This window comes from Anomalospiza imberbis, chromosome 3 (assembly GCF_031753505.1).
Source record: "Anomalospiza imberbis isolate Cuckoo-Finch-1a 21T00152 chromosome 3, ASM3175350v1, whole genome shotgun sequence".
In the NCBI taxonomy this organism is placed as follows: domain Eukaryota; kingdom Metazoa; phylum Chordata; class Aves; order Passeriformes; family Viduidae; genus Anomalospiza; species Anomalospiza imberbis.
In genome coordinates this window covers 70,709,371-70,724,761 of record NC_089683.1, presented here as the reverse complement: position 1 = coordinate 70,724,761, position 15,391 = coordinate 70,709,371, and the positions used below count along the sequence as shown (strand labels likewise).

The 15,391-nt window shown below is 49.3% G+C and overlaps 1 protein-coding gene across 2 annotated transcripts in view; it reads left to right on the top strand.

The window, feature by feature from the left end:
• The window catches only part of SLC35F3 (solute carrier family 35 member F3), a 161,599-nt gene that overhangs the window by 142,772 nt on the left and 3,436 nt on the right, over positions 1-15,391 (top strand). For both annotated transcript variants that reach the window (XM_068185056.1, XM_068185055.1), the window contains 3 exons: positions 6,009-6,228; positions 11,951-12,076; positions 14,509-14,701. In XM_068185056.1, the coding sequence (XP_068041157.1) occupies positions 6,009-6,228; positions 11,951-12,076; positions 14,509-14,701 (539 nt within the window). The remainder of the gene's footprint in view (positions 1-6,008; positions 6,229-11,950; positions 12,077-14,508; positions 14,702-15,391) is intronic.

Here is a 15,391-nt window from a genome sequence, read left to right as displayed (position 1 = left end):
TTGCAGCTGCAGCACAGACAGACTGGATAAGTACAGACATCTCTGAGGAGTGACAGGTCCTTGGCCGTGGGCTGCCGCGTTCCTCAGCAGGCACTGCAGGCAGCACGGCAGGCAAGGCACACCAGCACATCCCGGACAGGTCTCAGACCTCTGCCACATGGAAGCTGAGGAGAAACTTGTGCCCTCCCAGCACATGGAAACAGTTTTCCTGGGGAAAGCTGCAGGCAGGGGTACACAGGTTTTGTTGTAGGAGGCTCAGACCAGCGGGGCAATAAAAGCCATGGCAGGAGTCCCGGGCATCTCTCTGCAAAGTGCTGAGGCTAGCAGGTTTATTCACAGCATTTTATGATCTGGGACACACCACAGGAGCCTCCGTGCAACTGTTCTGCTGGCATGGGAACCTGTGGTGACTCAGGAAAAGAGCGCTCAGGGACTGTCTTGATAAGAAACAGGAGCTGGCTATAAAATAAACATGCAGGAAAAGCAAATCCCCATCTCTTTGAAGGTGCAATCAACAGGCAGCCCTCATCCTGCCACTTTAAAGCACCCTGGGACTTTGCTTCTCTGTGCCCCAGCTTGCACATCTGTAAAATGGGTTTCATGAGCTCATCCTTTTCTTGTACTGCTCTGAAATCCACCCACCTGTGAGACAGATTTTGTCATGGCTACCCTTTGGATCAGTGCTGGCTCAAAGGGGAAAGAAGCAAAGCTGGAGGCATGATCCTTTTTTCTGCAAAACACATCTTTACTTTCCTGGAGACCATTCTTGAATAATATATTGAGTTAACTTGCTTTGTATCTGTACAGCAGTCATACTTGTGAGCTTAATGCATGAGAGATGCTGTGGTCCTAATAGGATGAATTACCAAAAACATCCTTGTGGGGTTTTTTCACTGGGAGAAATTAAACTTGAGTCTAGTTTCCTTCTCTCTTAATACTGTCAACACATCCTGTCTGTCTGCTTTTCTTTTGCTTACTACAACTGGCTTGCGAGTCCTCCCAGAAGACATGGCATGACATTTGAGTCCATGCCTTTTTTTTCTGTACATTGAACAGAAAATGTAAGACTGTTGCACATCTGCAGATTATTTATCCATGCAGGCCTAATTGGTGCAGGGATTAGCAAAGCATGTTTTGCCTGCCAATCTCTAATCAAGAAGACGGATTCACTGGCACAGTGGTGGCTTTGCTGTGCTCCAGGGAGGTGATGCTCACTCTGCTGAAAATCAGAAGCAATTTAGCCAAATTCAATTTGCAGGTACAGACCTCGCAAGGTCAAAGTAAGAAGCACAGTCTACAAAGAAATAATATTACCCTCTAAGAGCAACAGCAGATCTAAATCCGGTTTGGAGGAAGAGGCTCCAGTATGAGCACCGAGACAATGAAAAAATTCTAGCAAAAGTTAACAGTCTGGAAAGGAGAAATAACTGTCTTATGCAAAGTATTCCCTTAGGATGTGTATTACTCCCAGAAATTTTCTACTTTACTGCAGATTTTCCAAAGATGTAATGGCAGTTTCAATGGCTTACAAACCTTTTTGGCATAAGTTTATTCTGCAGGGAGTATCAAGAGACCAATCCCCTGGCCTGGGGCAACACACTGTATGTACTTTTTCTCGTTCTTGTCTACCTCTTCTCTTCATAGGTTGGATTTTCTTTTTTTAAAATAGGGGGAAAAGCATTCATTCCAGTGTTGGTAAGATTCTATAAATTCATTTGCACGAGGTTCAGAGAAGTGGGGAAGCATCATGACTGCCTAGCAATGGTTAAAGACAAAACAGGCAGTGGAAGGTGAATAGTGTTAAATATATAATTGTTAATTCAGTGGGGAAAAAGTGGAGCTTTACTGTCATATTTCATTTGCAAGTTTTATTTGACTGCAACACCTGCTTTCAATATAATTAACTCTTACTTAGCATAGAATTTTGGCACTGATGACTTCTGATTTACTTCACTGGGGATGCTTGATTCCAGTGGTGGAGTTATTTTGCAAGTATAGTGCTGGAGACTTGCCTAATGGAGTAGAGCTGATTTGCCATTTGCTGGGTTAATGATGATACACACTAAAAAGAGTATGAAGAACAAGATCTAGTACATGAAAGCTAAAGAAACAAGCAAACAATTTAGAGTCAAAACACAAACAAAAGATTGCTGTGCCTTAGGCTTTTCTGTAGTGTCTTTTACCCCAGTTCCTGTAGAATTATAGCAGCCTTCAGGTTGTCTGAACTTGGATGTGGCACTTCTAGGTGGAAGGAAACTTCTCTGAATTGCTGCTGTGGCAATTAAGCCAGCACATTTCCCTTTCAGTCTCCTTCCCCTGATATTCCATTCCAGTCTTACACAGACCTTAACAAAGGCTGTTGCCTTTGGGTCTGATTGAACAAAGGCTGTTGCCTTTGTTAATGCCTTGTATTTATATTTTAAACCAATTGTTGTTATTACAATGGAGCGCCAGCTCATGATGGCAGAATTGAGGAAAATAATTCAGGGAGATAATTTGTCTCGAAAATACAGCATTAGACCCTGCAATGCCACAGCTCCTTGCTGTGTGCTGCCACCTTATCTGCACACAGCTCAGCACTTGCAGGAATTTACTCCTCACATAGAAGATTATAGAGATTAGAGGGGATATCATGTCAGCAGAGGGGCTCTGCAGGGCAGCTTCTCTGCCAAAGAGAAGCCATGCTCTGCACCACCTGGAGATTCACAGGGTGAAGTGAGATTCACCTGGAGATTCACAGACCTGAAGTGGGTATAGTGTTTGTGGAAGGGGAGAATGGATCCTGCTGAGCACAGGCAGCATCTGTCAGGGTCATAAGCATCCCTGAACAGCCCAGCACAGCTCCACACACCTGAGCTTTGCATCTACTTTTCCCTGTAGCCTTTCTGGCTGTTGTCCACACCCAAAGTCCCACTGTTCCATGGGCAAAGCAGAATGTTCCCAGCAAGCAAAACTGTATCATCAAGAGAGTACCAAAGCAGCTTCTGGGTTGAGGAGGAAGGTGAGAGAGCAGCAGGTGCAGGATTTCTGGTAATGTGACCAGGAATAGGTTTGGTCAGTCTAAGATGACCATTTCTCTTTTAACACAGTGTGGGAGTTAACACAGTGGATGTGCCTATGTCTGTGCTGGGCCCAGAAATTAGTGGACAGCAGGAACAGTTGCGTTCAAATGTTCTGTCAAGATATTTAAGCTGAAGGTTGCTTTTTCTGGAGTCATCCCTGACTGTTTTGAGCTTACAGCGTAGGTTATACCACAGTCCTGCCTTGCTTCCCATAACTATTTATCTACCTTTACTCACTGAAAACTCTCTTCATCAAACACTTCCTGGTATGGCTTCACCAGCTGTGCTATAGCACCAAGGAAAAATCAGTTTTCCTAGTAAGCAGTGGCAAACCTGGGGAGACAGCTACTTGTGAGGGGTTTATTGTATGGCACATAGTCATTCTGGTGCACAAAATACGTCACATTCTCCCAGATGCTCCTCATACTTCACTGCAGATGCCAGGTCCAAGGCAGCCATATAACCCATCTGCAGGGGTGCCCCTGTTTGGAACAACAGGGCATGTGGGTGTGGGTGCATGGCTGGCAGCACCCTCCACAGCCCTAGGAGTCCTCAGGGAGAAGCTTCCCTACAGCTCTGTAAGGAAATCTCTGCCATAAGGAAGTCTCCTTTGAAAGCTGGAGCCAGCCTGTGAAAAGTAATTCACGCTTGGTGAAGCCAGCCAGATCAGCTAAAAGGAAGCATTATTGGATAGAGCAAAGAGAGACTCCCAAAGTGGGCACTGCAGCTCAGGGTCCTGATCCATGTCAGGGCAAGGCTGTCCTTTGGGGCAGCATGGCACTACACTGGATGCTTCAGCATCCAGGCTGTGATATCATAGGAATTCAGTGGTGTTTACTAAACAACAGTCAGACCCACAAGACAGTAAAAGAACATGTTTCTACTGTATATGAAATAGTGATAGCCAATTCTATATGTGGGGACAAAATTTCCATTTTTGTCCTTTATTTGAGTACAGCCTTCCTGCTCCTCTTATACTTGCTTTATGTCGTTTAATTGTAACTGTGCCTGTGTTTTTTTGATTTCAGAGCATGAGGCTGGCTGCCTGTAACACCCTGGCAGTGAAACCCTACATGGGTCTTAGGAAGCAGGTTTACGCCTCTAATGAAGTTTGGGACTGGCTTTTTCAGTGTGCCTCTGCTTCCTTTTGCACTCCCTGTGTCCCCTGTGGCAAGTGGCTGGTACAGTCAGTGCTGTGCAGGACTGAAGGCCAGACCTGAAGTGGGTATAGTGTTTGTGGAAGGGGAGAATGGATCCTGCTGAGCACAGGCAGCATCTGTCAGGGTCATAAGCATCCCTGAACAGCCCAGCACAGCTCCAGCAGGTGGGAACTCAGGCTGTGGTTTGTAGTGCAGATGGGCAGCTCTTCTGCTGATTCAGAGAGGCAGTTAACAGGTTTGGCAGGGAATAGGCTGCTGCCAGCAGGCAGTCTTGCAGAGGACAAGGGGCACTGAGCAACACAATACAGAACCAGCAGCTCAAAGGAAAGTGTCCATGTACAGCAGCCAAAGTACAGGGTCATCACATCCAGAGATGGGCAAGTTCTGCATAGCTATGATTTGATACAAGGGACTGGCAGGCAACAAAACCCAATAAACACAAAAAATGTGTTTAATCTGCCTTGCAGTCTTGTACCTGCTGTAGCAGAGGGGCTGTAGGCTGATGTAAACTTGTGGATGCAGAGAACTGATGAGGCTCAAAGAATGGATGGGGTGTTTTTAGGTATTCATCTGGTACAGCCCTGTCTTCTGGGAAAGTGGAGCAAAACAATGTTTTCATCGGTGTCCAAATAATGATCTTTACATGCCCAGTCTCAGGAAACAAACAGCTTGAAATTCATGACAACCGTGGAAAACTATTTGTCCATCATTGTCAGCAGGAAATTTAATTCTGCTCAGGTTTTGTCAGAACACCCCAATAAAGAACTCCAGGGCCCCGGGGAGTTCTCAGGTTTGAAAGTGAGCAATGGCGGTGCAGGTCAGGGCACTGTGCTGGCTGCCTCACATACACCTTGCAGGCTGCTGGCCACAGCCCCAGCCCCTAGGCTGATTCATTCCTTCTTTGTGCTGCTGAATTTCAATGCAGCTGGCAGCTTCCAGCTCTGCTGCCAGGTTGCAGGCAGGTTTCCCCCCACCGCTGCAGCCCCATGCCAGCTCTGCCAGCAGGGCCAAGCTGCACCCCATCACCTCCTGTGTCCTGTTGCTACATTTGGGACAGAGACAAACCGCTGGTGCTTCTGCTCTGTGTGCCAGGGCTGAACCTGCTCAGGCTGCCACCTGCTCAGGGATTCACAGCATCCCCAGCCTGGACTGCACACAGGAGCTCCTGATTCCCCACTGCTGCTCCAGCTGCTCCAGCGTGTCCTCAGGAGCTACCATGCCATGTTCTCACCTCAGGGGGAGCAGGCAGCTGCCTGCCACCCCCTCCTGCTTCTGCCCTGATGCTGCTGGAGATTTGAGCCAGGTCCAAATCCTTGGGTGGAAAATCCCCAGACGGGGCTCCTGCAAGGCTTCTTCCAAGCCCCAAACAGCTGATCAGATGGGCACCAGCTTCCCATGGCTTCAGCAGGAGCGGGGAGCTAGGGGCTTTGCTGCCAACCCTGGGTCCTCAGCATCCTGGTGCCCACGGGGGTGAAGGGAGGAGGATTGCCCCACACCGCTTCAAGATGTTCACTTTGAAGGGATCGGTGAGAAGAGTGAGATTTCAGTCACTTCTCCCTTTGATTTTTCATTGCAGCCCCCTCCCACGTTTGCAGCCCCTGCTTGTTTGTACCCTGTGCAGGTGCTGGCTGCTGCAGCAGAAGCTGAAACTTGGTTTTTTTTCTCCTCTTTAAGGTGTGTGCCTCTCTTTCCCCAGAGGAAAAGAAGAAGAGCAAAAAAAGCCATATATTTGCTGCAGACTGTGACTGGCTTATGTAATAACACTGCCTTTCTCTCCTTGTTTTAGGGAGTGCTGCCGATTTTTTGGAGACAATGGCTTGACTTTGAAGGTGTTTTTTACCAAGGCAGCACCCTTTGGTGTTCTTTGGACACTCACAAACTACCTTTACTTACATGCAATAAAGAAAATAAACACTACGGATGTCTCCGTGTTGTTCTGCTGCAACAAAGCTTTTGTGTTCTTGCTTTCATGGATCGTTCTGAGGGACAGGTTCATGGGAGTGAGGGTAAGTGACTCCTTATATCTGTCTCCCCTCTTCCCCCTCACCCTTGTGTCTTTACCCCTTGCCAGCTGAGTCAAGCAGCAGCCACGCAGAGAGCTGTGCGGGCACAGATTTCCTTGCGGAGCAGGGATGCATCCTTCGCTGCAGCCTTCCCAGGTGCCTGTGAGCTCCTGGAGCCCCTGGCTCCCCCAGCCCAATGCCTTTGAGCATATTCCTTCAGGAAAGAGGTGACTTGCTCCAGAGTGTGTCACAAAGGATATGTGCTATCTCCGTACTGCTGTGGATGTGTGTCAGCCCTTGCCAATGCCTTCCAAGTGACTATTCCCAGGCTGCCGCCAGACCTGGTTGTCTCTAACTGCGCATTCTCGCAAGCCTTGGCTACACACAATGCATTTCTGGTCCCATCCTGGGAATTTAACAGGGCCCTCACCTTCCTACGTGTGACAGCAGGCATGCAGGGTGGGACAGTTGTCTTCTGCAACCGCGTCAGGTAGCGGCAGCTACAGACAGGAGAGGAGAGCTGGGCTGCCCTCGCCCACCTGTGGCCAAAATGTGTGTCTGCACGTGTCACTGATGGAAGATTGGTGTCCTCAGGGACTTGCATTTGGCCAGCAGCTGTAAGCCGCTCTTCTGGTGGCACCCCAAATGTTTGCTTGCACCTTTAGTTCTGCACCCCACGCGAATGCCTCTGCAGCAGCAGCAACAGAGCCACGTGCAGATGGTTTATCAGGAAACCCCTCAGCTCCCTGCTGACCCTGCTGCCGTTCTAGCAACCCTCAGCACATCATGTCCTTTGGCAGCAGAGTGGTGGGTGAGTAACCCACCATCCCGGGGCCAAGGAGCTCCTGCCAGGGCCAGGAGCAATGGCAAGGAAAAGGCACCAATGGGTCCCTCTTTCTTTGCTTCACCAATTAATAATCAAGATCAACAGCAATAATTGTAGTTATTCCTGTCTCCTGGCCACTTCTTGAGGAGCTCCCTGCTCACCCACCCAGGGCTGGTAGTGCTAAAAAGATGTTGCATGGAGTAGCTGAGAGTTAACTTTTCAGGAAGTATTCCTCTCTGGCAGGAGAATTTGTCAGGAGAACTTGGCCAGCCTTTCAGTGGTGACAGCCAAGAGGCTGCTCAGGGGATGGTTGCAAAATGTACCTGCCAAAAGCTCAGCATGGCCAGCAGGTGTCTGCCCACTCCTCTGCCCAAGTAGCCCTACCCTAAAAACAAATTAACTGTGATTTTTGAGTGCAGAAGCAAGGGTATCCTGAAATGATCCTGGAGCTAGGGAAGTCTCATAGTTACCAAAGCTGGATGTGCTCGCCATTTTGATAAATGAAAATAAAAAAAGGTGGTTTTGTGTCTTCATCTCTCTTGTGGCACTGCCAGCTGTAGCACTGGTGTGACACCAAGAGAGATGGGGTATGGAGGGCTGACCACTGTGGTCTGCACCTGCAGCTTGCTCCGCAGTCTGAATGTGCCATCTCCCACCATGGGATATGGCTGTGGTGTGGAGGGAAAGAAGCCAACCTATGTGTGTAGGGATACCCACGTGGGCACATACATGCTGGACTAGAGGTGCTGCTTGGCCTCACCTGAGTGCATGGCCGTGATGGAAGAGCCAGGATGGTCAGGGACTTTCCAGCATCTTCTTGGCAAGGTTGTCTTGTGCCATGGCAGGGGACATGCACTGGGGGATGAATCCTGTTCTGTATGCGTCCCTTCTCAAAGGGGCAGAAGGAGTGGGAGGAGCAGAGAAGCAGACCCAAGTGCTGGTCCCGGCCATGTACAGCTGTCTTTTGTTTCCTATCTGCACTACTTTGGAAAAGCAGCAATGAAGCAGAGAAGCAGAACAGGGGCCAGAGCAGTGGTGGCTGTGTGATACTCCTGCCATGTGTTCCAGACCCTCCCTGTGGAATCTGGCATTGGTGAGATTGTGGCTGGGGGCCTTCCCAAGAAGGAACCCAGCTATCTCCTGAATCCAAGAAGGAACACAGATGTCTCATTGCCAGGTGACAGGCCAGCAAGGGACCTGGGTGCAGGGAGAAGGGGTTTGCAGACAGACTGGGCTATTTGCTCTTAAGCAGTTGTGGCATCCTGACCTGTGGCAATATGAGAGTGAGAAGGCACTTGTCCTTGGAGATTGGAAGGACACATGGCAGCAGAGCAGTTCTACCACCCAGCTTTGTGTGGCATAGTGGGAGTGCCGGGCACTCCTGTCTGCAGAGGTCATGGCATGGAATCTTTGGAGAGAATAATTTTCTTCCCTCTTTCCTCTCTTTTCTGTACAGTCCATGTGAAAAGAAACAGGCAGAAAGAGTGTCACTGCTGGGGGATATCCTCAGGATGACCTCAATACACTGCCTTCTTCCTGGGACTGGCAACCAGAATAAAAGACAGCTGCTAGGGTTTCTCTGGGAGTGACCTAGGGGCTGCAGTCACCATACAACCCAGTTCCAAAGCACGTGGTGCCTCAGGGTTACGCTGTGTCAGAGCTGCTGACCCTCTTAGAAGCACCCTTTGAGAGGGTATTTGGCAGACAAGGCTACAAGTGCCTTCCCATGCTCCTTCTCCATCTCCACACCAGTGCCCCAGGACGCATAGTGCCACAGCAAAGCTCTGACTGCACATTTGGGTGTCCCTGTTCATGCCCACTGATAGAGGCAAGGTGAGAAAGGCAGCCACTCAGTGGGGTTAAAGCAAGTATAATTATCCTACTTGGCCTTCAGAAGTGCAACCACTAGCTCTCTAAGCACATAAATCACAATTTAGCTGGAATATAAGTGTAAGAGCAATTACAAGTTCTCATCCTTGCCATTCAGGTACTTTCAAGTGCCTTCATCTCCCCCAATGAAGTTGAGCTTTTCCCCCTTGCCCTTCCCTGTGCCCAGAGAACAACTGGCTGGGCTGTGAGCTGTCAAAGACACACAGATAACGAAGCTGTGAGTGCCTGAAGCACTGCCTCTGCAAACCCTGCAGGCTGTGACATCTGCGGGCACTGTGGTGTGTGAGCATCCTGTCACCGCCACTAACAACGTGCGTGATAGAAAGGTTGAAAGGCTTTCAGAAAAGGTGTCTGTGACACCCCTGGCAGGTCAAAAGGACACTGCCAAGTGAGGCCAAGGCTCATCTGACACTTGTAACATGCCTGATGGAAGAGGCAAGGACCTCTGCCCCAGCGCAGCTGTTTGCAGACTGCATTTATTTGCTTTGATCTTTGACTTTGGTGTTTCCCTCTATGCTACAGTGAATAAAACAGCTCAGGATCCAAGAGAGCCATCACCTGCAAGTGCCTCCTGTGTACATAACACAGAGACAAGCACATCTGCCTTTGGACTTGGAAATACATATCCTATCAAATCTCAAACTGTAGAGACACGGTCTCTTGGAAGGTGCTCTGAAGTTGATCAGCTCCTGATGTTAAAAGCAAAGCTGGAGACTTTTCATTCTGCAGTTCATGCATGCACCTCCCAGGTTTCCAGTGCAGAGGCATTACAGCTGCCTGTGGGGGTTGAGGCAGGCTTCCTCCACCCACACACCTGGAGGTGCCAGCTGGGTGCCACAGCCTGGAATGTGGTTATGGTTCTCCTCAGCCCTCCAGTGAAGGCTGGACAAGCCCCATACAGCTCCCAGGAGGACAGCCACACCTGGAGCAGATGCTACAGGAAATGCTGCATCTTCCACTCTTTGTCAACTCATCTGTAACACAGCTGATGTTGAAGGAAGGTACAGAGTTGCCATCTTTCAGCTAAGCCTGAGCCATGTACCTTGCTGCTCTCCCAAGAGCCATAGTGAATCGGAGCAAAGGTGCCTCTGCCCTAGAAGCCTGCCTGCAGCAGCTGCCTGTAGTAGACACCTAGAAAAATCTGTCTAAATAGGAAAAGCCTGTAATGATATTTCCTCATGAGACTTTCCAGCCTCCAACAATTTGAGGCTCAAGGGCTTCCTGAGATGGAAGCAGTGTTTCTATAGTAATAGTCGTTGATGGAATTTTTTTCTTCCATGAGTTTATCCTTGTAAACGTTTCACATCCACAGGGTGCAAGAGCAAAGCTTTCCTTCACTTAATTATGTGTTGGGTGAAGGCAAATCTCTTATTCCTTGTTCTGCACCTGCCTGAGACCATGCTAGTCTCATGCAATGACCTTTTTTCTTGTGCTTCTGAAGCCAGAGTGTCTGAATTTTTATTTGACAAGCACCAGCACACTGGTGAGAGAACTGCCCCGCACTGCTGTAGAGCCATGCGGGGGGAGGGGGGTCTCTCCTTGCCTTAAAAAGAAGCCTGTCCTGGACCATAGGGCCCAGTTACACCATCACAAAATGTCACTTTAGAAATTATGTTCCACAGCTGTGCATGGAGAGACCAGATGCCAGCAGGGCTGCAAGTCAAGATGCTGTATGTGAACCTCTCCAAATCTGCAGCCTGTATACCCAGCCTTTGCAGTTGGTACTGGGCTCCACCCTGATCAAGTCATAAATCAGTATTCTGCCTTATGCCACCCTGCCATTATACAGGAGAAATTGATTGCAAAAATGGGCCATTTTTGTGTTAGGGGAAATTGAAGGTGTTGATGTCAGTGTGAGGGAAGGATCTGCTGGATGATTATCTGGTGTATGGGTGTCCTCTGGCACCAGCCCCAGCTCAGCCCAGGGAAGAGGCTGCTGGTGCTGCTGGGGTTGGGACCTGCAGCTGGTAAAGAGTCCACCTCACCACATCTTGCTGATCAGGCAGCAGCAGAGCTTGGCACACAGACTTTCCCCCTGCATCTTCACAGCAGCCCCAGAGTCTCTGGTGGGAAGCAGGAAAGATGAGAGGAGGCTCGTGGATGTGTAGACAGCTGCAGCCTACACATGGATGGGGCTTAAAACCCCAGTCTGGTCCTGTGAGAGGGGACAGTTGGCTAGCACTTACCCATCTGTGGATCAAAATAAACTACTATCTCAGTCATCTTGGAGGCATCACCTTGACTGTGCAGCCAAAGGGCATTTGGTGTAAGCAGGGCATCCCTCACAGCCCTGCCGAGCCAGGAAGCATGAGCATACAGAAAGCTCTATTCACCCCAGAATTAACACCCTGAGAGGCTGAAGGTATCTGGCAGGACAGTCCCAGAGAAGCCAGGGGTTTCTTGCACACCCCAGTAAATCAGGGCAGTGTGTCCCCTGCCTTTGTGAATGTTTCTTCTGTTTGGGAGACACCTCTCAGGCATTGCAGTGTGCATAGCTGGCTGGAAAAAAAAACCTCCTCCTACTCTCTGATATGACTCGTCTAGACTGGAAAGTAGTTGTACGAATTTTATTCCCCTGTTTATTTCTATAACCTTTTTCCTCCAAAACCCCAGCAGGACTCAAAGCCTTTTCTGCAAGCTCCAGGGAATTATTACTTGTGTATTATTGTCATGCACAGGCTGCAGGGACCCACTGATGGGGAAGCTCAGTGACAGAGATTAAATCCCCACTTCAGCTCAGTCGGAGGCACTGAGCCCTGCAGTCTGGCCTGTCACACACACCCGGAACAGCCACTCCTTTGCAGCTCTGCCTGCAGCTTCCCTGCAGCCAGAGAAACCACGAGGGCAGGCAGCATCTGCTCCCTGGGTATTGGCCCAGGCTTGCTACTATTTTCTACATAAGCAGATGATGCAGAAGTATTGCACTTGCATGTAAATCTGCCTGCCTATTTCTCCATCGTGGGGGTTGTCTAGTAACACTTTCTTGCTTTCTTTCTTTGTCTCCACCAGATCGTGGCTGCTATATTTGCTATTGCAGGGATAGTTATGATGACGTATGCCGATGGGTTCCACAGCCACTCCGTTATTGGGATAGCCCTGGTGGTGGGCTCTGCCTCAATGTCTGCTCTCTACAAGGTAAGCACACCTGGCTCTTTCCCCCCCTGTCACCCTTGTCACTCACTTTTGGCTGTTCCTGTCTTACTTGCAAACCTCTGCGCAGTTCAGTGCCACGTGCCGCTCTTTGAGAGCTCTGCCATAAACACACTGGCCCTGCAGCACTGTATTCGGGTGTTCCCTTGCTTTGATGTCTGCTCTCTCTTAGGATAAAAACTCCTCTTTCCTTGGAATAGTCTTCTCCAGTGCTCCTCCACCAGGGGGAGGTTTTACAGATGTCCCATCTTCATGAAGAATGAGGCCACTTTTCAATAGATTCTGGATTCAAGCACTCATTCTGGAAGCATCTTGCAGAGATTTAGCTTCTTTGAGTCACTTTGATACCTCCACTTGCCAGTCCTCCTTCAGTAACATATGTAGCCTGTGTTGGGTTTAAAGCATTGCTTATCATGGAAGCAATTGCATCCTTAAAATGCAAAGCATGTGCCTATGAATCAAGACCTCATCGTGAGCAGCTGGATAAGCTGCACTATGTGTAAGATGCAGCCTTCTCTGCTGAGCAGAGACATTTCACTCAGCCTGACACAATTCTGGGCACTTGCCTCTGTGCTGCTCATAGTGCTCAATCACAGTCCACAGTGAGGAATAAGGGTTGGTAGAGCGTGGTTTGCCCACCCTGACTCGGATGTGCAGATTAGGAGGAGGAGTAGACAGCTTCATCTGGTCTAATGAATTGCACTGTACCAGTCATCCAACAGGAATTGGCCAGGAGAGCCCTACAGCCCTAACACCAGCAGTCCAGGGAAACTTGCCAGACTGAGAAGCATCTGCCTGTGCCCCTCAGCACAGTGCTGTGATGCTTTTTGCTCACTTTTTCAGATCAGACGATATCTTACATTAGGAAGATCATGAAGTTTCATACAGCTCATTCCTCTTAATAGAGCGTTCCTTGCAGGACCAGAGACATGGCCCACCAGACCCAAAAAAATTAAAGGCTAGAGCCTAGCTGTGTTCCCTTTCCCATGACACTGCTACTCTTTCTGGGAATGGGAGTCTCAGGGCTGCTCCACCAGAGCCCATGCACAGGAGGGTGGTGGTGGCAGCGCCAGCAGGGTGTTACTCTGCAGTGTGCTCTGCATGCCAGGACAGATGAAGCTCTGCAGTTTGTTGTGCAACACATGCTGCTGCCACTGCTGCTGCCACCCTGCTCTTGCTTTCCACAGTCTGGCTCCATTCCCATGGGTTGTGTGTGCCAAAGGGGCAGGCAGATTTACAGGCAGACAGATCTCACCATGTGCAGCAGAGCCACTGTGTATCTGGGGTAGGAGAATAAATTGAGGTGGCCCTGCTGGGGGCAACACAACACACTGTCCTCAGGTGGCAAATGAGGAGTAAGTGGCTTTCAGGACATTTTGCTCCATATTGCAGAGCAGCAACACAGCTGCACTGGCCACTGATGGGATTGTAGGAGTGGGCAGAGCCCTGCTAGCACGGCAGTCCTGCACACTTGCCTGCTCTGTGTAGGAAAAAGAGAGAACTAATACTGGTGAGGGGGACTGCCAGTGCAGCACAAACCACTAAGTCACAGTCCACTGGCTGTCCTGGTCTCCATCCAGTAGCAGAGGAAAACTGTTCCCAGACCATGGTATCCAACAGAACCTCTGCAGCTCTGTGATGAAAACCGATGCAGACTCCGGACAAGACCTGTCCACAGGCAGTCCCCAGCTACAGATGGGCTGCTCACATCCTTCATTTTTACTGTCTTTTTTTCCTTCTCCCACTAACAAACTAAAGCTTTTAAATCCCTCCCTGCAGTCTCATTGCCCAGGCTGTATCTGCACTCTGGGCTGTGGAGCTGCTGCTCTGCTATCTGCCTCCTGGAGATGAGTTCCCAGGGAGAAGGTGGAAGGACAGCCAGTCAGCATGGACTGTGCTTGCCCACCACCACAGCACTGCTCAAATGGCAGCCAAAGGCCAGGAACAGTGATGTCTCATGCAGGGAGATGATGCACCAGTGATGTCTCATACAGGGAGACTGTGAAGCAGGGCATGAGGAGGAGACAAAGCAATCTAGGATTGCTTTGTCTCCTCCCCATGCCCTGCTTCACAGTCTTCTTAATGTCAAACTATCTGGAGGTGCAGAAAGAACAATGAAGGATCTAAGCTAGGGTTGAAGGGTCTAAGTTATGGTTAGTGACCTTTCCTTTCAGGACATCCACAGATAAAGGTGCTGAATCCCCTTTCTGCATGGACTGAGTTGCCAGCTACCCCTGCCTGTGTTCCAGGGGGTGCCAGGAGGGTGAAGGCTGGGCCACACAAGCTGCTCACCACAGATCCACGAGCAGCCGTCCCATGTATCTGGCAAGCATTACTGCATAGGTGCCAGAACAGAACACCAGCCTTCCAGGGAGGGTGGTGCAAGAGAGTTAAACCCATGTATTTTCCTCTTTTAGGTTTTATTCAAACTTCTTCTGGGCAGTGCTAAATTTGGAGAAGCTGCCTTATTCCTGTCTGTGTTAGCTGTCTTCAACGTCCTCTTCGTTACCTGTATTCCTGTCATCCTTTATTTTACCAAAGTGGAGTACTGGAGCTCTTTTGACATCATTCCTTGGGGGAACCTCTGTGGATTTTCAATTCTCTTATTGAGTGAGTAGATGGGGGGGCTCTCACACTGCTGGGGGTGGAAGAGGGTGCCAGAAACTGGCCACTGGTGGAAACTGCAAGCCTTTCCCATACTGGAGCTGTTTTGCCTTCTCAACTTAATTATTAACTTGAGATATTATGAGAGGGCCTATTTTTCTAGGGCCAATGGATACCTCGCTTCTGCTGTTATTATCACACCAAAACTGAGTGGTTCTCTTTAGAAGGGACTGTGGAACTAAACTGTAAATCTTGTCCCATCTCCTACTCATGAACTCTGTGTGACAGAGACAGGTAACACTTGCCCGGGCTATGATGGAAGCATCCCTGCTGGGATGGCATTATCTGGGGCTCATCAGCATCCCCACAGCAAGGAGGTTAGGCCAGGCCTGTCAAGGCCAGACTCCAGTGCCTCTGCTGCCTGCAGTAGTAGCTAATTGCTACACCTAAAGAGGAGTAATTGCTACTCCTAAAGAGGAGGAAACTTTTGAAAATTTAATGTTGCACATTGATGGAAATTTTGATAGGTAGCAATCCTCTCTTCTACTGCCACTGCTGTGTCACCAAAGGAGCCCAGAGGGGAGGGATGCCAATCTAAATTTTAAAGGTTGCCAGAAATATTGTTAAATTAGATGTGTTGACTTGCTGCCACAGTTGGTCCCTATACTGGATGATGGAATCCCCTCTCCTAAAACA